General features: G+C 31.4%; 2 protein-coding genes and 1 non-coding gene across 3 annotated transcripts; all 3 read left to right on the top strand.

Moving 5' to 3' along the window:
* The first annotated feature begins 5,109 nt into the window (after positions 1-5,109).
* Positions 5,110-6,042, top strand: LOC133034396 (uncharacterized). Its single transcript, XM_061109477.1, has 2 exons — positions 5,110-5,221; positions 5,363-6,042. The coding sequence occupies exons 1-2, from the start codon at positions 5,110-5,112 to the stop codon at positions 6,040-6,042; spliced, it is 792 nt and encodes a 263-aa protein (XP_060965460.1).
* Positions 6,043-7,270: 1,228 nt separating this feature from the next.
* On the top strand, positions 7,271-7,995 carry LOC115721097 (large ribosomal subunit protein eL39z/eL39x). The gene is made up of 2 exons (XM_030650344.2): positions 7,271-7,412; positions 7,568-7,995. Exon 2 carries the CDS (start codon positions 7,621-7,623, stop codon positions 7,774-7,776), a length of 156 nt encoding a protein of 51 aa, XP_030506204.1. The 5' UTR covers positions 7,271-7,412; positions 7,568-7,620; the 3' UTR covers positions 7,777-7,995.
* LOC115721580 (small nucleolar RNA Z199) lies at positions 7,444-7,525 on the top strand. The gene has a single exon (XR_004012595.2). It is a non-coding gene; the product is annotated as a small nucleolar RNA Z199 (small nucleolar RNA).
* Positions 7,996-22,521: the final 14,526 nt, after the last annotated feature.

Here is a 22,521-nt window from a genome sequence, read left to right as displayed (position 1 = left end):
CAATAATAAGGTTGAATAATTAAATAACTAAAAATTAAAAAGCAGGATAATAATAACAAAAAGTGTAATTAATTATGGATGAATATTTAGGGAAAAGAATCATGTTGATTTAATTACCCAATTGTTAATGCTAATTACTATTCTCTTTCTCAATGTGAATGAGAGATTATAAAAATTAACCTAACTCTTTTCAGATCTTTTAGGTCCTAAATCACATGTTATCTAATCATCTCTGGGATAGATTAACATATAATCAGCATTAAGCAATAATCTAAATGTCACAAAGGCTATCCAAATACTTTCGCTTCACATCAAAACCTAGTTTATCCAATTTTAGCATTCCCAATTCTCACTTTTCAGATTTTGAATTAGGATCATAGAACATGAAGAAGGTGATCAATCTTAAACATGTAATTAAACACAAATATGGGTAAATTCACAATCAAGAAAGGAGAAATAGCAAGTATCATTAACCAAAAGTAATTTCAATCAACATTCATCATCTCCCTAAATAGGAGTTTAGTTCATAAAATCCATAATAACATCCATAATCAAAACTAAAACAAAAATTAACATAGAAACTAAGAGTTTAAGAAAGAACTAGTTGGTGATTGCATTCCGGATCGCCACAATTGCTTCCTTTGCCTCCTTCTTCATCTCTAGGGTTTTATTTCTGTCTCCCTTCCTTCTAAAACATGAGCCCCTTAAATAGAAATTAGGGTTGCTACCTCTTTGAAAAAGTCAAAAACTGCCCAAAAATCTCGTCTTTCGCCCCTAGTCGCGACTACATAAAGCCTAGTCGCGACCATGGGCAAAATATGAAAAAAAACTCGCTGTTTGGCTCCTAGTCGCGACCATGGTCGCGACCATGAAAAAGGGTCGCGACCATGGAAAGTGGTAGTCGCGACTACTGGAGCAAAATTTGACAGCTTCAGCATCTTTCAGTAAAATGTGCATAACTTTCACATACGAACTCCAAATGAGTTGATTCAAGATGCGTTGAAAAGAAGAAAAAGAAATCTAAAACTTTTATGTTTTGACTTTTTCCAAAATATGATTGGAACATAGTCAAATTTAAGCTTGAAGTTTCAGCTTTATTTTCTTGCAGAATTTTCTCTATTCCATAGTTAGTTATTTTCCGAAATTTGATCAATTGATATATTCCAAGTGTGAAACCTGAAATCAAAGAAAACAAGCGTAATTCTATTCCAAAAAGAATAACAAAGAAGGAAAACAACTATAAAAAGTGACCCAAAATGTAGGCTAAAAATAGCCTAACAAATCCCCCAAACTAGATTCTTACTCGCCATCGAGTAAGATAAAAAAAAAAAAAACTAACTACGCTATCAGATAATCACTACACTGCTGACTCATGCTCTGCTTTCTTCTTTGCATAAACTAGAATTTCGACCCTAATAACTCTAACAATTAACTCAGATGCTCAATTCATAACACTATGTATAACCACAAAATTTATCATATGTGAAACATTGTTATAAAAGTTTTACTCTTTCCAACAGTTCCACAACCCGATAACTCATAAGCTTGCATGCTTACCTTTCTCCACTAATGTTGACAATATCTTTTGGAATCATTAGGTCTTTTCGAGGTTTAGGCATTATGGCTCAGATATTCAGAAATCAACAAAGGACGGTTTTGGCTCAAGATATCATAAGCACACAAACAAAACCCACAAGCTTCTTACTTTTCTTTTTCAATACCCCATAGTGTTCCCACATTTACCAAGATTGAGAGAAGATATATTTATTATTTTCCAACATCACTGAAATCATATATTTTATTTATTTTTATTTTTTTTTGAACACATATTTTTACTTTTTCATAGTGTTTTTTTTTTTCATATTTTTTTTCAGTGACATTGAATTACACAATTTTTTCTCTTCTCAATCTTACAAGTTTTTCTCCCTCTCACTATTTCCTCACACTAAATGTTTCTCCTCCCCCAAACTAATCATGTAGCTTATGATATCATGGATAACATGGTGAAAAAAAAATTAATAGTGTGGTTGCAAAATTTTTCAAATCAATGGATGAAAAACAAAACAGGTTTAGGCTCAAAAGGTTAACTAGGGATACACATTATTATGGTAGGCTTGAAAGGCTCAAACTATCCAACAAATGCCTAAGTCATATTCCAATTGAACACTATCAAGGATTTCGCCTCAAAAGAATAAACATGCAAGTTCTAAGCTATCCTGTTAATCTTACCACAAACCATAGTAAAACAGTTATAACAATTTTCACAAATTGAGTATTTGCAGAAAAACACAGGTTTCTAAGCATCCAAACTAATCCAAAGAGTTAACAAAATCAAGCACACAGTTATTTTACAGTTTCAGATCACATCACACTAATCAGCAGTGTACAACTATCGTCAAGCTTATTGCCATTCCTTAACTAAAACAAAAAACTAAAACAGAAAATTAAAATGCAGAAATTAAAGTGCAGAATTTAAAATTTTTAAGTCTCTCCCCCCAAACTAAAATATGACATTGTCCCCAATGTGACATTAAAGAAAAAGGAAAGGAAACTTACCTGAGCACCACATCAACAAGCGGTTGACGCCCGTAATAAGCATCATGTTGGACAACTTGAAAGTTGTTTTTAAAAATGCCCTCAAGCTTGGCATGTAATGAGTTTGAACCAAAAGCCACACCAACAACACAAGACTTTCGATGATGAGCTTGGGGAGAAGCCTTTCGTAGCTCGTAGAGGATATAATATGGTGTTGATGAAATATATGGATCCATTGGTGGTTTGTTTGTCAATATCATTGATGCAGTTGAATCGATGATGTCATGTTCTTCCTCATCCTCCAATGTCACAGTTTCAACACTTTCATCTAACAACCCTTCTTCTTGTTGCTCACTCTTCACTTGGCTATCCATACCCTCACTTATGATTTCATATTCAATGATTTCCTTTTCACAAGGATCTTGATCTTCAACTGTAGGCTCATTATCTTCCTTATATTCAAATAATGACCATTCTTCATTGTACCAACAACTCTCATAACTTTCATCATTTGAGTTATTACATTCTGAATCACGAGTCTTTGAATTATCACATAAAGATCTCACCATGTCAGTTAAGCGATTAATTTCTCCTGGAAGTGATTGTAGAAGTGATAGTAGTTGCTCCTCTTTTTCAGTTTGTTGGGATGAATTTGAGCAATAAGGTGGGTATTGGTGCCTCCAACCCTGAAGTGATGGATTCCAATGCCAATCATAATCAAAATCTGCCATATCATTCAACAGATTTATTACATCATAGCCTCTCATTAATAAAGGTGCTCCAGTTGCCTCTGCTCCATAATCAACCCAGCTTCTTGTTTCATCGTTAAGTCCATTATACAAGAGCCATGTAAAACATCCACTTGAGAAAGTGGGATAACATCTCTCTCCAAGCTCTTTAAATCTCCTCCAAGCAGAATAGAATGGTTCATTGTGTTGTTGGACAAAATCCTCAAGATATAGCATCTGGATTTATCTTACAGTTCAAACTCATAAGTAAAACATTAGTAAAATTAAAAAATAAAACTAAATTAGTACTAAAAAGATAAAAAAATTGAAACAACAAAATTAATACTAAAACTAAAAAGAAAAACCAAATTAGAACAGAATTCAACTATATTGATATTAACTAAAACAGTCCCCGGCAACGGCGCCAAAAACTTGTTGTGATAAATCCAACACGCAAGTATACGTATCGTTTTAACAAGTAATACTCAGGTAAGTAAGATCGTTCCCACGAGGACTGTAGCTAAGTACCAATCAATTGAACTCTTATTTCTATTTGGCAGAATCAATAATAAGGTTGAATAATTAAATAACTAAAAATTAAAAAGCAGGATAATAATAACAAAAAGTGTAATTAATTATGGATGAATATTTAGGGAAAAGAATCATGTTGATTTAATTACCCAATTGTTAATGCTAATTACTATTCTCTTTCTCAATGTGAATGACAGATTATAAAAATTAACCTAACTCTTTTCAGATCTTTTAGGTCCTAAATCACATGTTATCTAATCATCTCTGGGATAGATTAACATATAATCAGCATTAAGCAATAATCTAAATGTCACAAAGGCTATGCAAATACTTTCGTTTCACATCAAAACCTAGTTTATCCAATTTTAGCATTCCCAATTCTCACTTTTCAGATTTTGAATTAGGATCATAGAACATGAAGAAGGTGATCAATCTTAAACATGTAATTAAACACAAATATGGGTAAATTCACAATCAAGAAAGGAGAAATAGCAAGTATCATTAACCAAAAGTAATTTCAATCAACATTCATCATCTCCCTAAATAGGAGTTTAGTTCATAAAATCCATAATAACATCCATAATCAAAACTAAAACAAAAATTAACATAGAAACTAAGAGTTTAATAAAGAACTAGTTGGTGATTGCATTCCGGATCGCCACAATTGCTTCCTTTGCCTCCTTCTTCATCTCTAGGGTTTTATTTCTGTCTCCCTTCCTTCTAAAACATGAGCCCCTTAAATAGAAATTAGGGTTGCTACCTCTTTGAAAAAGTCAAAAACTGCCCAAAAATCTCGTCTTTCGCCCCTAGTCGCGACTACATAAAGCCTAGTCGCGACCATGGGCAAAATATGAAAAAAAAACTCGCTGTTTGGCTCCTAGTCGCGACCATGGTCGCGACCATGAAAAAGGGTCGCGACCATGGAAAGTGGTGGTCGCGACTACTGGAGCAAAATTTGACAGCTTCAGCATCTTTCAGTAAAATGTGCATAACTTTCACATACGAACTCCAAATGAGTTGATTCAAGATGCGTTGAAAAGAAGAAAAAGAAATCTAAAACTTTTATGTTTTGACTTTTTCCAAAATCTGATTGGAACATAGTCAAATTTAAGCTTGAAGTTTCAGCTTTATTTTCTTGCAGAATTTTCTCTATTCCATTGTTAGTTATTTTCCGAAATTTGATCAATTGATATATTCCAAGTGTGAAACCTGAAATCAAAGAAAACAAGCGTAATTCTATTCCAAAAAGAATAACAAAGAAGGAAAACAACTATAAAAAGTGACCCAAAATGTAGGCTAAAAATAGCCTAACAATATGAATCTGGCGTTTCTTGCCAAATGGGGATGGAATTTGCTAAAAGGCTCTCAATCTTTATGTTGCAAAATTTTGGAAGCCAAGTATCTAAAAGGGAAGGAGTTTCTCAGCTGTAACTACTAGGACTCAGATTCCTGGTTCTGGAAGAATGTCGTGAAAGCCAAATCCATTTTAAGGAAGGGGGCTTGTAAAGTGGTAACAAATGGAAGGGCGAGTAGCATTTGGAGGGATCCCTAGATTCCTCACCTAAAAGGTTTTACCCCGAAACCAAAGGGCGGGGTCTTAACCAATGATCTTTGTGTTGATGACTTATTGCTTGAGAATGGAGATTGGGACATCCCAAAGCTAAATGGTTTATTTGATAAAGAAACGGTGTCAGCAATCGCTAAAGGGGAAAAACCCTCTGGCCAAGGGGATGATAGATGGGTGTGGACACTGGATAAAAGTGGCCAGTTTACAAGCAAATCTGCTTATTTGTCTCAAGCTATGGATAGAGCTCGTCATTGTGAGGTAGCTCCGGCTCTCTGGAACAAGTCGTGGAACAGTAGAATATTAGAAAGGCATAAGATCATGTGGTGGTGCATCATATCCAATGCGCTCCCTATTAGATCTGTGATTGGGAGGCGATTCCACATTGAGGATACCTGCTGCCCTTTATGTGGCTTGGGGGAGGAATCCATGGAACAACTTTTCTTGTCCTGCGATGTGGCGATGCATTTATGGCGATCGTCACCTTGGGGCATCTATCCTATCTGCAATACTGGGATTCGAATTTGGGATTGGGTCAAATTTTTATGGAATCTGAATTCTAGGGGGATCCGAGTGGAAGAAGTTTTCCTGTATGCTTCGATTGTTGTCGAAACTATCTGGAAAGTGCGAAATGATTTTATACATAATAACTCTCATCTGGATGTTTTGAAATGTATTGACTAGGTTAATAATTCTTATGCAGAGCTTCATGCTACTTTCTTACCTTGCCCTACACCATCTTTGAGGGGGACCTGGAGGCCGCCACCTCAGGATTGGATAAAATTGAATTGTTATGTTAGGGTGGGATCAGAAAGTATGTGCTTAGCAGTGGTAGCTAGGAACAATCTAGGTTCGGTGGTTCGAATACACACGGATCGGTTGGACTTCTCGGATGCATTGTGTGGAGAAGCAACGACTTGTTGTGCAGCAGTTTCGTTGGCTCTAGAGGAAGGTTTTAAGTTTGTTTTGATCGAGAGTGACTCGAGATTAGTTATCAATGCTCTCAATGGGACGGAGTCTCATTGGGCGATTGACAATTATATCCATTTTGTGCTAAGTCATCTCCCTCCTTTAATTGTTGTAATTTTATGTATGTTAGTAGAACTTGTAATTTTGCAGTCCATAATGTGGCTAATTGGGCTTTTATTAACAAGTTGTATGGGATTATTCCAGTTTCTTCGGTTCCGGAGAACCTTTTATGTAATGACCGCGAGGTTTAACTTTGCTTATTAATGGTACGATTACGCTTATTTTCAAAAAAAAAAAAATCAACAAAATAGGAGTTCCCTTTCGGCCTAGCAAGAGACAAACCACCTTTCTACCCAGAGACAATATTCTTCGAATTAAATTAACCGGTGGCCCAAGAGAAAGACCAGACCCCACATTAGCCAATTGGGCCGAACCACCTCCAAGCCCGTAACCCAAAGAGAATAAGGGAAAAATAATATCGTGGCCAACAGATGAACAAATAAATGGAGGAAATTAGACTCTATACTATTTTTATATTGTCATCTTTTATTTTTACCCTCTTTTTTAAAGTCTTATCATTTTTACTTTTTTTTTAAAACACTTTACTAATTTTGCCCCTGTCCCTTTAATATACTCTCCATGTGACTCTCTTATGTCAGGGTATTTTGAGTACAGTACATATAAAAAGAGGTATGTTTCAATTAAATATAAATTAGAGGTAGATTTGGTTAATTGATAAATAAAAAAAGTATTTTTCAATTTTCCCCAAATAAAAGAGCCTCTCCCTCGGCCCTCCACTTTGTACGGCCCAACAGACACCAGGCCCAAACTAGCCTTTGACCCACCACTTTATCATGCATCCTTTTACCACCACTTTATGTTAAATTCCTCAGTTTACAATGGATTTGGTTGGGTATTTGGGTTCTGAAACTACAAGATCAGGGCCACGCTTATAGAGGGTCATGTCATTTGTGGGCTTTTTTGAGGCCCATTCTGATCCTTAGGGTTTCGTCTCTAGAGCAATATCTAGAACTATAAAACGGCGCTTCGCCAACATTGAGAGGCTAGCTTGTATCATCCTCCAGGTTCGTCTCTCTTTTATTTCTCTTTCTCCCTTATTCATTTCGAGATTTGCATTCAACTGCATTAATATGATGGATTTATTCCATGATTCTTAGTGCTTAAGTCTCTGATGATTCGTTTAGTTCGCTCTTTAATTTGTGTATTTTTGATTGTCTAGGGTTTCTTCTGCTGCCTCGCAAGCCAGCCAGACAGCCGCCGATCTCAGCGAAGATGCCGTCGCACAAGAGTTTCATGATCAAGAAGAAGCTGGCGAAGAAGATGCGCCAGAACAGGCCGATTCCTCACTGGATCCGGTTGAGGACCGACAACACCATTAGGTACAATGCCAAGCGCAGGCACTGGCGCCGTACCAAGCTCGGATTCTAAGGTGGATGGCCTTTCAATTTTAAGCCTATTTTAGTTTTTAGTTCATTTGGAGAAGAAAGACATGGAACCATTTATGTAGTTAATGTGTTTACTCCAGCGGAGTCCTTTAACAAGATTTTGGTCATATTGTTGTTTGTTTTACAGTTTATTTTATATTTCAACTTATGGATTTGACTTATATTTGTGTTAATCTGAAATTTATGTTCATGTTTTGATAAATTATTTTGTTAGAAATGATTAGTAACCACTGGTCCGCTTATCTGTTCTATTTTACCGTAATTGTTATATAGTTTTGTTTGATAGGTTTTCGTTGGGAATTGTGAGCTTTCCTTGGTTTTTCGCTTTATTTGCTGTTTCTTTTTGGCATAAATAGGTCTTTTGATGAGATTACGATGAGTAGATACTTGTGGTTTTAACTTGACCCAAACCTCTTAATCACTCCTGATCAATTTTGTTTACTTCTACTATTCTTGTAGAAAATTTATATTTTAGAATGCATTGTTCTTGGTCTGTTTCTAACCTCATTCCCTTACAAAAGTTTTGTACTTTTTCATTAAAATTATGTGTTTTAATCTATCTGCGGTGAGGAATTTTGAATAAATTTAAACATTGCTGACATCGGAGATTCTGGGAGTAAAATGTATGTTTAAAAGAAACCCAAACGATTAATCTACTCTTTTCTTCGGATGCATTTGGATAATATTATTTTCTTTCTTATTTTGTTTTTTTAATTTTATCGATCTTTTCTTCGCTATTGTTTTTTTTTGGGCTTGATACGTTTTCAAGTTAATATTTTGTTTGGATTTTCTGATTTTCCAATTTGGTTAAAGTCGTTTGTTTGAGCAGTTCTTGAAATTCTTTTTCCGAAAAAAAATCTTTATTAAAACTGTAGAACATCCTCTCAAATCAACCTAACACTTAATCTTCAACTAAAAATTCATTTGCGCATCAAATGCAAACATATCATTTGCACATCAAATGCAAACGATTGTATCCTGTGAACGCCCAAACTTCTTCAGTGCTAAGGAACTTCTTCAGTTAACACAAATAAAGAGTTTTCACCTATGAGAAATATTAATTTTCTCTTTCCATTTGACAAAGTTAGCTCCCGTGAATTTGTTCTCGGTCAATAGTGATACAATCTAGTTGTTATATTAGAAACTACAAATATCAACAAATAAAGTTCATTACAAAAATTGTACACATTCAAAAATTAGTAAGCATTTAGCAAGTAGGAAAAATATGTGAAAATACAAAATAAATATATCTAGTCTCATTTAAGTAAGTGTTCCATTTAGGCGAGAGTGTCAACTCATCCAAAATTGACACTACTTTAGCAACCTTATTCGATCAAGATGAGAATTTGGTGTTGTCTGTTTAGGTGAGAGTCAAAGCCTTTCTTATCTTATAAGCTTTTTCATACTTTAGTCACTATTAAGGTGATTGTCACTAAGAAATAAAATATTTAGAATAATATTTATATTTTGAGATTCTACGACATTAAATTACTAATAAATGAACATCTATTATGGACAAATCTCATTAAAATAAGAATTATGTAGAACTAACAATGGAGATCGAATATCCTTAAACTAAAGCTCATTATTTTAAAGTATGATCTGAAAATAAATAAAATTATTTTTTATCATTAATATTAATTTTCAATAAATATTCCGAAAATTACTTAACTTAAGTTGGTCCAAAATTGATTAAATTAATTTTAAATTCAAATTTAATTTTCTATAAATTTATATAACTAAACTTGAAATCTAATGTATTAAAAAAATACATTTTTAAAATCTGTATAAAATAAAATAAAATAATTCTTGAAAAAATTATTCTAATTTATGTTAGTCTAAAATTAATAAGCTAATTTTCAACATAAATATAATTTTTCTATTTAATTAAATTGCTTAAAAAATATCTAATATTTAAGTATCTTGAATATAATCAACTTAAATATTAATTTTCTATTTAATTAAATATATCTAGAAAAATACCAAAAGTTTACTCAGAAAATAACCATCTAGATATTTCGTAAACTAATTATTAATTTTTTTAAATAAAATATAATATATTTTAGTCTATTTATTTTAATGAATCATTAATGAAAAGTTTACTTGATTTAAGTTAATCTAAAATTAATTAAATAATTAATTTTCAATTTTAATCTAATTCTTCAAAATTTATAAATATCAGCATTAAAAAAAATGCATCTCGAAATTTATTTTAAAAAATAATTATTAAAATAAAATAAAATATATTTTGAAAATTATTCTAATTTAAGTTGATTTGAAATTAAAATTTTTAACTTAAATATAATTTTCTATTTAATTTAATATATTAAAATAAAAAATAATTAAGTATCTTGAATAAAATCAACTTAATTATTAATTCTAATTTAATATCTAAGAAAATTATTCTAATTTAATTTGGTCTAAAATTAATTAAAATTAATTTTCAACTTAAATATATTTATCTATTTATTTAAATATTAGAAAATATAATTGAATTATTAAAAATTACTATCTAGAATTTATTTCATTAAACTGAGTGCGTTTTTCTAAATTAATTTTAAAATAATCTAATAAAAAATTAATTTCATTTATTTTAAAATTATTATGTTTCTAATAAATTTTAATTAGGTTAAACGAATATAATTAGCTTAATACACGTATTTATATAAGGTAAATAAGCTTTTATAGTTGGGTTGTTCATGTGAGGGAGGGATGGGTTCAGTATGTCGTACCCATTACTATGATCCCCTAACTCTAACACAAGGCCGAAGAGAGAGGAATTTAATTTTTAATTAAATAATTGTTATTAATTGAATAAGCCCAATACAATATTAATCATATATACAAATCTTTCGTTACGTACCTAATTTAGTACTATAAAACTATCTCTCACCATACTACTACCATGGATAGCATCTTTAAGAGGAGTTGGTTAAAGATTCCCTTTAGGTACCCAAGGGTGGAACCATATGGAAGTGGAGTGCCCATTCCTTATTTTCTTGCATAGCCCCTTTTGGATGTAATCTCTCACATTGATTATTGCTTTCCACATAAGTGAGTCATTATTTCTCTTGTTAATCTCCATGAAATCACAGCATTGTATGCATTTATCATCAATGACTCTACCCTGGAGGTTGTTTTCATCTGTCAAAGCTTTCCAGGCCCATTTCATAAGGAAGCCTTATTGGATAATTTCGGTGTTTCAAAAGCCCATGCCTCCTTAAGTTTTGGATTTACAAATTTTTTCCCAAGAAACTGTATGAAGTTTTCTTTACTCTAGGCTATCCCCCCACCAGAAATTCCTCAAGGATTTGTCTACCTTATTTGCAATAGTCTTGGGGATGACATTTGATGAGGAAACATGTGAGGATAACGCAGAACCAACCGATTATATGAGACAAGCTCGTCTAGCAATTGAAAGAAGCTTCGACTTCCAACCTTGTACCTTTTTCATCACTCTGTCAGTAAGATAGTTAAGATCTTTGACTCTATTTTTGGGCCTAAACAAAGGCAGGCCCAAGTAGATTGCATCTTTCTTCATTCTCTTCATATTAAGGAGTTTAATAATCTTGCACGCCTTGTCTTCCCTAACTCCTTTTGAGAAATATACAAAAGACTTTTTGAAATTCACGACCTTTCTTGACCACTTACAGTACGCATTCAAACACTGTAGAAATGCCATGGCTTGTTTCACTGTTGCCTGACCACACAACACAATATCATCTGCAAACATTAAGTGGTTGATGGTAGTTCCATTCCTCCCGATCTTGAATCCAACAATGTTTCCCTTACTTTCCTCGTGTAAAATAAGTCTAGATAAGACATTGGCAACAATAATAAATAATGATGGGGAGAGGGGATCCCCTTGCCTAAGGCCAAACTCTAGCGTAAAACTTCCTGAGATGGCACCATTAAGCAAGACTTCTATCATATGCCTTTTTCACGTCGAGTTTAATCAACATGTAGCCCTTCTTGCCCTTCCTCGTACCCATGGACTAAACGATTTCCCATGCCACCATATTATTCTCGGCAATGCATCCTCCTTTAACAAATGCAACTTGATTAGGGGCTATGATATCTTTAAGCAGACCTTGTAATTTAGTGGCGAGCACTTTGGATATAATTTTGTAAGGTACATTGCATAAAGTAATTAGCCTGTACTCATTTATTGTAGTAGGGCAATCAATCTTTGGGACAATAACAATTGAGGAGTCATTTATGAAAAAAGGAAACTCATTAGAAAGGAAAAAACACATAATCATATCTTTGAGGTTCGGAAGGACAACATTCAAATGATGGTTGTAGAATGAGAGAGACATGACATTAGGGCATGGGGCCTTGTCCTATCCCATAATACTCATAGCTATCTTTATCTCTTACTCATTAGGTATTTCATTCAGCCTCTCAGCCTCTTCCGTTGAGATATGATTACTTAGATTATCATGTGTTAGATATTAACTGTAAAAGAATTAGATATTTAGTAATTTCCTATTTTATTGGTAGTTTCCCTTTTTAGTCTCTAGCTTTGTATATAAATATGTACTATTCTATGAAATATATAGATAATTCGATTCATTATTTTCTACATGGTATCAGAGCCATATCCCTTGCGAACAAGTGATCCTATCCGATCCGCACCTATACAGATAGTGACCATGTCCACTCTGATACGGTTCAAGATTGATGAGCAAAAAATAGCCATCATCTTGAGGGGGAATATTGTGGACATTGTCCCACATGGAATAAATGGCAGAGAATTGAGGAAGAAGTATATATGGAGCAACCTCCTGGGTTTGTTGCTCAGGGGGAGTTAGGGCGAGTTTGTCATCTTCGCAAATCTTTATACGGATTGAAACAAAGCCCTCGTGCTTGGTTTGGTAAATTTAGTCAGGCTGTTGAGAAGTTTGGTTTGTTGAAAAGTAAGTCAGATCATTCTGTGTTTTATAAAAGATCAACTGCTGGTATCATTTTGTTAGTGGTGTATGTTGATGACATCGTTATTACTGGAAATGATGCTGAAGGCATCTCTGTTGGAAATTATTTTACCAGGATCTTAGATCTACTCACAAGTACGTTGATTAACACCCTAAATATGAACTTTCTAAAACGATGAAATAAACACATATAAAGTTTAGGAAACCTTACATTGGGTGCAGCGGAATATAATGACTCCTTCCGTTCAGATATCTAGCCCTTGATTCCTTTCTATAGCAGAGCATTATCAATATCTGAACCTGGATCTCTTTCTCTGAATCTTTGATGCTGAAACCTCCTTCTTGCTGAACGTCTTTCTTCACGATCTTCCTCACTATGATTGAGGTATCACTTGATGTGTGTGGGCACTACTCATACACTAAGGATTTCGAAATTCAAGAGGGAAGAGAAAGAAGAAGTGGCAGCTAAAGATAGGGAGAGAGAAAGGCTCAGGTTTTTCTCTTAAAGAAAAATAGAAAAATTTAAGTGTAATTTTCCTGAAGCCTTCACTATCTATTTATAGCATTCCACTAGGGTTAGGTTTGAATTATTTGGCATTAAAATAATGAAAATATTAGTTTAAATTTCCTACAAAACTGGCTGGCCCTATACTAGTGGATTTGGGCCTCACTTTTTGAAATTTTACAGTTTTACCTTTTTCTGCATCTGATTTTCTCAAAAACGCCAATTTTCTAATTCAACCATTTAAATGCCAATTCTAACTATTTAATAACTATAAATAATTATTAAATAATATTGTCATTTATCATATTTATTAATTGAACCATACAAAGTATCATAATTAACAAATATGCCCCTATAAACTCTTTCTTTACAATTTCGCCCTTACTTAGTGAAAAATTCACAAATAGACATAGTCTAATTTGAGAATTATAATTGATTAATCAAAACCAATTACATGAGTCTTACAAGCAATATTATCTCAACTAGTGGGGGGACCATGGGTCTATATAACCGAGCTTCCAATAAGTAGATCAAGAATTTAGCACTAAAATTCACTAACTTATTAATTCTTCGTTGAATCCACGCATAGAACTTAGAATTGCACTCTCAGTATATAGAATGCTCTATATGTTCCACCATATAGACACATCATTAGTTATCCATTGTTATAATCCTAATTTGATCAATGATCCTCTATATGAATGATCTACACAGTAAAGGGATTAAATTACCGTAACACCCTACTATGTATTTTATCCTTAAAACACTTGACCCCGTATAAATGATATTTCAGCTTATGTGAAATGAGATCTCCACCATTTATTTTCGTTTGGTCAAGCTCGAAGGAGATCATCCTTTGCTTACTATTCGCCAGATAGAAGCTATAGATTTCATGTTTATGCTAGCGCTCCCACTCAATTGCACTACCGTGTTCCCAAAAAGTACGTATCATCCTGACCTAAAAGTAGGCTTAACTAACAATTCAAGGAACACGAATAGCCTTTTAAGATTGAGCCTAATCATAACAGGATTAAGATCATTTGATCTAGGATCAACTAGGCGATATTGACTTGAATAGATTTTACGGTAAGTTTAATTAAATCTAAGTCAAAGTTCAATATCGGTCCCTTCCGATGCATACTCCATGCATCCAACCTGAGCTTTACTTTCACCAATGTTCTGGAAAGAACATAGTATTTCTCCAAATATAAGTAAACTCTTGTTGTAGATTATCATATCAGTAAAACCCTGTGTCTGATAAATCTAGGAAACTTTATTCACATAGTCATGTTTACTTTCCAATGTGTTGACGGCACAATAAACAGGATCAAGTATGTGAAAAGGGTTTCAGATGAATTTATACATTATGTACATATAATCATGAAATAAATCATGTGAACCATGCAACATTAAATGTTATTTCTGATCTATATTAATAAGTAAATCTGATTATATTGAAATGAGTTTTATTTAGGGCATAAAACCCAACAAACTCCCACTTGCACTAATATAAAACAAAAAGTGCGTTTCAAATAATCTCAACACCTTGATATATAAATCAAGTGTAGTAGTAGTAAACTCCTCGTAATAGGATCTGAAAGGTTGAATTAACCACAACCTTTTCTCCACTATTACTCTTCCTTTAATCACAAAATCATTGATAATGTGAAATTCCTCTCTATATGTCTACTCTCTTGGGATACTGGATTCTATATCTTTGGCAACTACTTTTGGTTAATCAGGAAATTAACACTAGTAGTTTAAGGCAATTTGGAATGATGCCAAAAAAGTATAGAACTTTTCTTAGACTGAATAAGTACCTTTCCTGCAACCTTAACATTCAGTCCCTCTCTGGTAGACCTAGAGACTTCAGATAGGTTTTTACACTTCTCCAAAATCACTATTCCACCCCCAGAGTAACCACCATCTTATCAGAAATATTTACTAGCACATAGGCAAATTTCTAAATCTGATGTGGTGTAGTCTAAGAGTTTTAAACACACTCTTATAGACTAACATATAGTTCCTCTTCTTAATCTTAGGATTTACTTGATTGTCTTCCAATGTTCTTCTCCTGGATTAATCTGATACCTACTCATTACTCCCACTCAACAGCAGGTGTCTGGTCTAAGGCATACAAAAGCATATCTAAGACCTCTCACTGTTGATATAAGAAATTCTTTCACGACTTTATCTTTTCTGGAATAGTTAAGACTTTTCCTTAGATAAATAAAATCTATACCTAAGAAGTTGTGAAGCTTCTATAGATTTCCATTAGAAAGAAAATGCTTCAGCATCTTACTAAAATAAGTTGCTTGCATTAGAGTAAGTAATTACCAGGTATACCACAAGCCATAGGTTTAGATAAACTCAAACCTATAATACTAGGAACAGGAAGTTTGTTAAGTCCATAGAATAGACTTATTAACTAAAATTTCCTTTTATGTCCTTGTAATAGAAATCTTTAGGTTATTCCATGTGAATGGATTAGACCATAGTTCTATTGGCTTTCTTCTTAGTTTCTTATCTTGACAATCCATTACTTGTTTAAACTCACAATGGATTTTAATCACTAGTGTCTCCCAAGTCATAAGAAGGTGAGTTCCTAGAAACTCTCCCACTACGACAAGGCACCGTGAATTATGTCTAAGAAAACTAAATGGTATTGATCTCTTTGGTTGTGACAAGACAACAGAGGCAGTGGGATCATCATATGTTATATAAGATGATAGAACACTTTTGGAATCAAGAATTAAATATCTCCTTTATTTGCTACTTGTTTTTCAGACTTAGTCATTTTCTTAGAAAAGTAGTATTTGTTTGAACAAACACTTTCTTATCTATTGACAATGGGATGGTCCACCCCTAATCACTTAGAATAGCTAACAAACCATGGTTAACAGTTCTAGCTTTTCTTAAGATTTTGATTAGGTCATCCATGAATCTAGTAATGATTTACATTAAGTACCCAACCATTACATCATTCTGAAATTGTATTACCATAGAAGGATTTAGGCAACGACTAGTAACTAATCATCAATATGCAACTCGAAATTTCTGGGGAGGTAAGTTTGGATATAATTCAAAAATCAATTTAATGATCTTTGAACTGCATATCTACTAACTATTTCTCCACCCCTATCAGTTCACAAGATCTTTAACCACTTACCTTAATGGTTTTAACCATTGCTAGAAATTAATGAAATTTTTCAAACATTTCAAATTTCTTTGCTAAAAGGTATAATCTAGAGTTATCGTTTTAAGAATACAACGAAAAACTCATATCCACCCCTGAATGTACATCCATCTGCGAATGAGATGAACTACTTTCAGTGGATATAGGCATATTAACTCTTTGCAGAGATTGATCTTGTCGAATCCACTATGAACAAGATACAAATGCCATAGATTAAAAAAAATGTGGTAGTGTCTTTTGATGACATAGGTTTAGTTACATCAAAGAGTTCTTAGAATACTGCAAGTGGATCCTGGTCACAGAATACCTAACTCATATTCCATACAGTTTTAATCCATTAATAGAAGATGGATATTAAACACTTGAGAAAGTGTAATTGTATTGTATTCTGGAATTAGAAATATAAGAAAATTTCTGTTTGGATTCTAAAATTAAAGTCAAAGACTTAAATTCAACCAAATATAATGAGTAATTCTTTCTTGGACCACCACTACTAATACAAACTCTAAGTCAGATTTGCATATACAAGTAGGAGATTTCTAAGATTGAGGATTTATATCAATTGGGAATAGAATTTCGGGATTATAATCATATGCGTCATTTAATTTCTTAAGAGAAAATATAATGACATGAAATGATTTATAGACCATTCATCCAATGATATGTTTTTAAAGCTAATTCGAAATGAATAAGCTAAGAGGAATTAGGATAATTTCGTTTATAAATAAGAATCCAACGATGCTTCGATTAGCGAAAGACAAAGTAATCTTATTTATGTAATCTTCTTGTTTCATATTGTAAAAATACTAGTCTAAGGTGTCATCAATTGATGAACAACTAGATGTTGCATATACAATATTTATCTTTCGAGATCTTACACTATTATGTATGTCTAATGGTGAAAATCCATTAGGGATTTATCTCATTAGAAAAACAAACATGTTAGACCAACAATGAAGATTCAAAATTAAACTACAACTTAATAACAGAAAATAACATGGTTCAATATAAATTCATACACAATTCAGAAATTATAAACATATAGCAAGTAGGAATGACTAGTGAAAATACTAAAACATACAATCCTAAATAATTTCCAAGGTTTTCAACAAACTGATACAAAGGTCCCGTAGGCGAGAGTCAAAGTATCATTTATTGAATAGAGTTGTCAGCTCATCTAAAATAGAAACCATTCTAGCAACCTTTTATTCGATCAAAATAAGAATCCAACGTTGTCCCGGTAGGCGAGAGTCAAGGTTATTCTCATTTTATGAGCTTCCACCATTGTTTCATGTTTTATGAGTTTATCTCTAAGTAGTCACCGTAGGGGAGAGTCTAAATAGAGACGAAAACTCACAAAACACTTATCAAATGAAATCTTACGGTGTTAAATGCGTTCAACGAATAACCATCCATAGGGGGACGAAGTCTAGCGTCTCGAGGTTATATTGAAAACATTTAACTTTTGTAAGACCAACAATGGAGATCGAATATCTTAATAATAATCAAGCTCATTATTTAAAGTGAGTTGTATTTTCTTTGATTCTCTTTATTTAATTTATTTATTTTAAATATATATTTATTTAAAATTTTCAATTTAGAATGAAAAATTCTAAATATAAATTTTAATTTAATATTTATAAATTTTACTTAGATGGATATAAAACATGAATTATTTCTATCTTAGTAATAATTTCCAATAAATATTTAGAAAAATATTCAATTTAAGTTGTTACAAAATTAATATAAATTAATTTACAACTCAAATTTAATTTTCTATAAATATATATTGCATTTCGAAAAATTAAAGTATTTAAGAATACAATTTTCGAAAATGCATGTTAAAATAAAAAATTAATCCTGGAAAAATTATTCTAATTTAATGTTGGCCCAAAATTAATTTACAACAAAAAATATAATTTTCCTATTTAATTAAATATATAAGAAAAATTTCAAATATTTAAGTATGATGATGAAAATCAACTTAAATATTAATTTTCTATTTAATTAAATACACTAGAAAAATACTTCAAGCAAAAATATCATCTATCTAGATTTTCCTTTGACTAATTAATTCAATTTCTAATAATATACTTTAATTCAATTTATTTTAAATTAATCAATAAATGAAAAAATCATTGATTTAAGTTGATCCAAGAATTAATTAAAATAAATAATTAATTTACAACTTAATCTATATTTCAAATAAAATTTGAAATTCCAGCATTTAAGAAATGCAATTTCGAAATTTGATTAATAAAATAAAGAAAAAATATATTTTGAAAATTATTTAAATTTAGTTGAAAAAATAAATTTCAACTAAAAATAATTTTCTATTTAATTAAATGTCATGAAAAAGAAATATTTAAGTATGATGATAAAAATCAACTTAGATAATTAATTTTCAAATTAATTAAATGTATTAAATTCAAGAAATAAATAATTAAGTGTAGAGAAGGCTTAATTATTAATTTCTAGTTTAATACTAGGAAAAATATACTTAAAATAAATTGTACCAAAATTAATTATTTAAAATAATTAATTTCACAATGTATAATATTTTCCTATTTAATATTAGAAATAATAAGTAGTCTAGAAATAACTATCTAGAAAATATCTTATTTGACTAAGTATCTTTTCCACAAAATTTGAAAAAAATATCTAATTTAAGTTGTATTAGAAAAAATCTAGAACTTAAATATTTTTCAAATTTAAATTTAATTAAATATCAAAAATTAAGTTGTAACCACTTAATTTGAAAATATTCCATTTTAAGTTAATATTCGAAAAGATATTAACCTAAAAAATATCTAAAATATTCCATTTTAAGTTAATATTCGAAAAGATATTAACTTAAAAAATATCTAAAGAATCTTAATAACCAATGCCTAAAATTCCTCAACTTAATTTTGAAATTTTAAATCCAAAAGATATTCAGATTTAAGTTGGTTAGTTGTAGATAACTAAATATCAACTTAAATAGGAATATTTAATGAAAAATTTAAATTAAGCTCCAGAAAGAATCTAGATGGTTATAATTCTATATTTAATTAAATACAAGAAAATACATATAGTTTAGCTTAGAATAAAGAATTCTTTAAACTATAATTTTCTTAAATTAATTTCAAAATAAATGAAATTAATTATGTTGCTAATCAATTTCATTAGGTTAAACCAGTGTAATTAACCTAGTACAGTTGTTCAAATCAGGCAAATGGGCCTTCACAATTGGGGTGGTTCATGTGAGGGGGTGCTGGGTTCAGTATGTCGTACCCACTTCTATGACTCCCAACTCTCACACAAGGCCCAAAAGAGAGGAATTTAACCTTAATAAGAACAACTGTTATTAATTGAATAGGCCCAAAAACTAAATGGGCCTAAATAAATTCTATCAAGAACTATGATAATTTATTTTAGCAACAACAACCTATATGCATCTATAATAAAATTAAACACATAGGCTCACACAGGCACACTTTGGATGGGTCCTATCATGTTGCTAGGTCATACACATATGAAAGAAGATTGTAAATATACCTGTTACAAATTATTATCTTGACCAAGGGAGCCATCAGATCATTAGATCTGGCAAAAAGTAACCATGGCTATTTGCAATCAAGTAATAATAGGTTTTGAAAACTTACACATAAGCTAAAACACATACTCCTGCAAGAAGGTTAGTTGGATAGTTGGATGTAGGATTTATTTAATTTTAAATTAAATATTTAATTTCGAAAATAATTAATTAAATAATAAAAAAAATTTCGAAAAATTAAAAAAAAATTTGAAAAATTCGAAATTTTTAAAAAATTTAAATTTAAAATTAAACCTACAATTTTTGAAAAATTAAGTTTCAACCAACCTAAATTTCATTTCAAAAATTCGCTAACTACTTTTAAATTTTAAATGTTATTTTATAAATAAAAATTAAATAAAAAATTAGAAATGATAAATAAATATCTTTTTCAAATTTTAAATGTAATTTAAATAAATAAAATAACAAAATTTAAAAAATTAGCAAAATATCTTATATCATTTAAAAATTACATGATTATAAATATCTTATTTTTAAATTTAAAATAAGATAACATATAATCAAATTTTAAAATAAGATAGATTTTTAAGCAAGAAGATAGATACTAATTCTATTCAAATTCAAATTACACTAATATCTTGAATTAAATTTAAAAAATATTAAATTAATTCAAAAAGATAATTAGAATTGAATTAGGAATAGTAATAGTATAAATACAAAACTATACCGAAAATCGGAAGTCGAAATTGAGTTCTGTAAAAGGCTAACTTGCTTAATTTTTCCCATACTATCCAATAAAAATAATTCCAGAAACAAAATCGCAATTATTTTTCACGAAAATTTACAAACATCAATCAATCATCAAATAACACTCAATACAACATGATACCATCCAAAAAACATACAAACAATCGTTTTAAAGTCTAAATTTCTTGCAAGTAAATCAATTACCATGGCTCTAAGGTCAGTTGTTGGAAATCATTTTACCAGGATCTTAGATCTACTCACAAGTACGTTGATTAACACCCTAAATATGAACTTTCTAAAACGATGAAATAAACACATATAAAGTTTAGGAAACCTTACATTGGGTGCAGCGGAATATAATGACTCCTTCCGTTCAGATATCTAGCCCTTGATTCCTTTCTGTAGCAGAGCATTATCAATATCTGAACCTGGATCTCTTTCTCTGAATCTTTGATGCTGAAACCTCCTTCTTGCTGAACGTCTTTCTTCACGATCTTCCTCACTATGATTGAGGTATCACTTGATGTGTGTGGGCACTACTCATACACTAAGGATTTCGAAATTCAAGAGGGAAGAGAAAGAAGAAGTGGCAGCTAAAGATAGGGAGAGAGAAAGGCTCAGGTTTTTCTCTGAAGGAAAAATAGAAAAATTTAAGTGTAATTTTCCTGAAGCCTTCACTATCTATTTATAGCATTCCACTAGGGTTAGGTTTGAATTATTTGGCATTAAAATAATGAAAATATCACTTTAAATTTCCTACAAAACTGGCTGGCCCTATACTAGTGGATTTGGGCCTCACTTTTTGCAATTTTACAGTTTTACCTTTTTCTGCATCTGATTTTCTCAAAAACGCCAATTTTCTAATTCAACCATTTAAATGCCAATTCTAACTATTTAATAACTATAAATAATTATTAAATAATATTGTCATTTATCATATTTATTAATTGAACCATACAAAGTATCATAATTAACAAATATGCCCCTATAAACTCTTTCTTTACAATTTCGCCCTTACTTAGTGAAAAATTCACAAATAGACATAGTCTAATTTGAGAATTATAATAAATTAATCAAAACCAATTACATGAGTCTTACAAGCAATATTAGCTCAACTAGTGGGGGGACCATGGGTCTATATAACCGAGCTTCCAATAAGTAGATCAAGAATTTAGCACTAAAATTCACTAACTTATTAATTATTCGTTGAATCCACGCATAGAACTTAGAATTGCACTCTCAGTATATAGAATGCTCTATATGTTCCACCATATAGACACATCATTAGTTATCCATTGTTATAATCCTAATTTGATCAATGATCCTCTATATGAATGATCTACACAGTAAAGGGATTAAATTACCGTAACACCCTACTATGTATTTTATCCTTAAAACACTTGACCCCGTATAAATGATATTTCAGCTTATGTGAAATGAGATCTCCACCATTTATTTTCGTTTGGTCAAGCTCGAAGGAGATCATCCTTTGCTTACTATTCGCCAGATAGAAGCTATAGATTTCATGTTTATGCTAGCGCTCCCACTCAATTGCACTACCGTGTTCCCAAAAAGTACGTATCACCCTGACCTAAAAGTAGGCTTAACTAACAATTCAAGGAACACGAATAACCTTTTAAGATTGAGCCTAATCATAACAGGATTAAGATCATTTGATCTAGGGTCAACTTGGCGATATTGACTTGAATAGATTTTACGGTAAGTTTAATTAAATCTAAGTCAAAGTTCAATATCGGTCCCTTCCGATGCATACTCCATGCATCCAACCTGAGCTTTACTTTAACCAATGT

The sequence above is a fragment of the Cannabis sativa genome, chromosome 2 (assembly GCF_029168945.1).
Source record: "Cannabis sativa cultivar Pink pepper isolate KNU-18-1 chromosome 2, ASM2916894v1, whole genome shotgun sequence".
Lineage (NCBI taxonomy): Eukaryota > Viridiplantae > Streptophyta > Magnoliopsida > Rosales > Cannabaceae > Cannabis > Cannabis sativa.
The sequence above is the reverse complement of the archived record's forward strand: the minus strand, read 5'-3'. Positions and strand labels throughout refer to the sequence as shown.

Excerpts from the sequence above, each read along its gene's own strand:
- LOC133034396 (XM_061109477.1), top strand. The coding sequence starts at position 5,110 with ATGAATCTGGCGTTTCTTGCCAAATGGGGATGGAATTTGCTAAAAGGC. Across the intron at positions 5,222-5,362 it reads AGGGAAGGAGTTTCTCAGCT|GTTTTACCCCGAAACCAAAG; the intron begins GTAACTACTAGG and ends CTCACCTAAAAG.
- LOC115721097 (XM_030650344.2), top strand. The coding sequence starts at position 7,621 with ATGCCGTCGCACAAGAGTTTCATGATCAAGAAGAAGCTGGCGAAGAAG.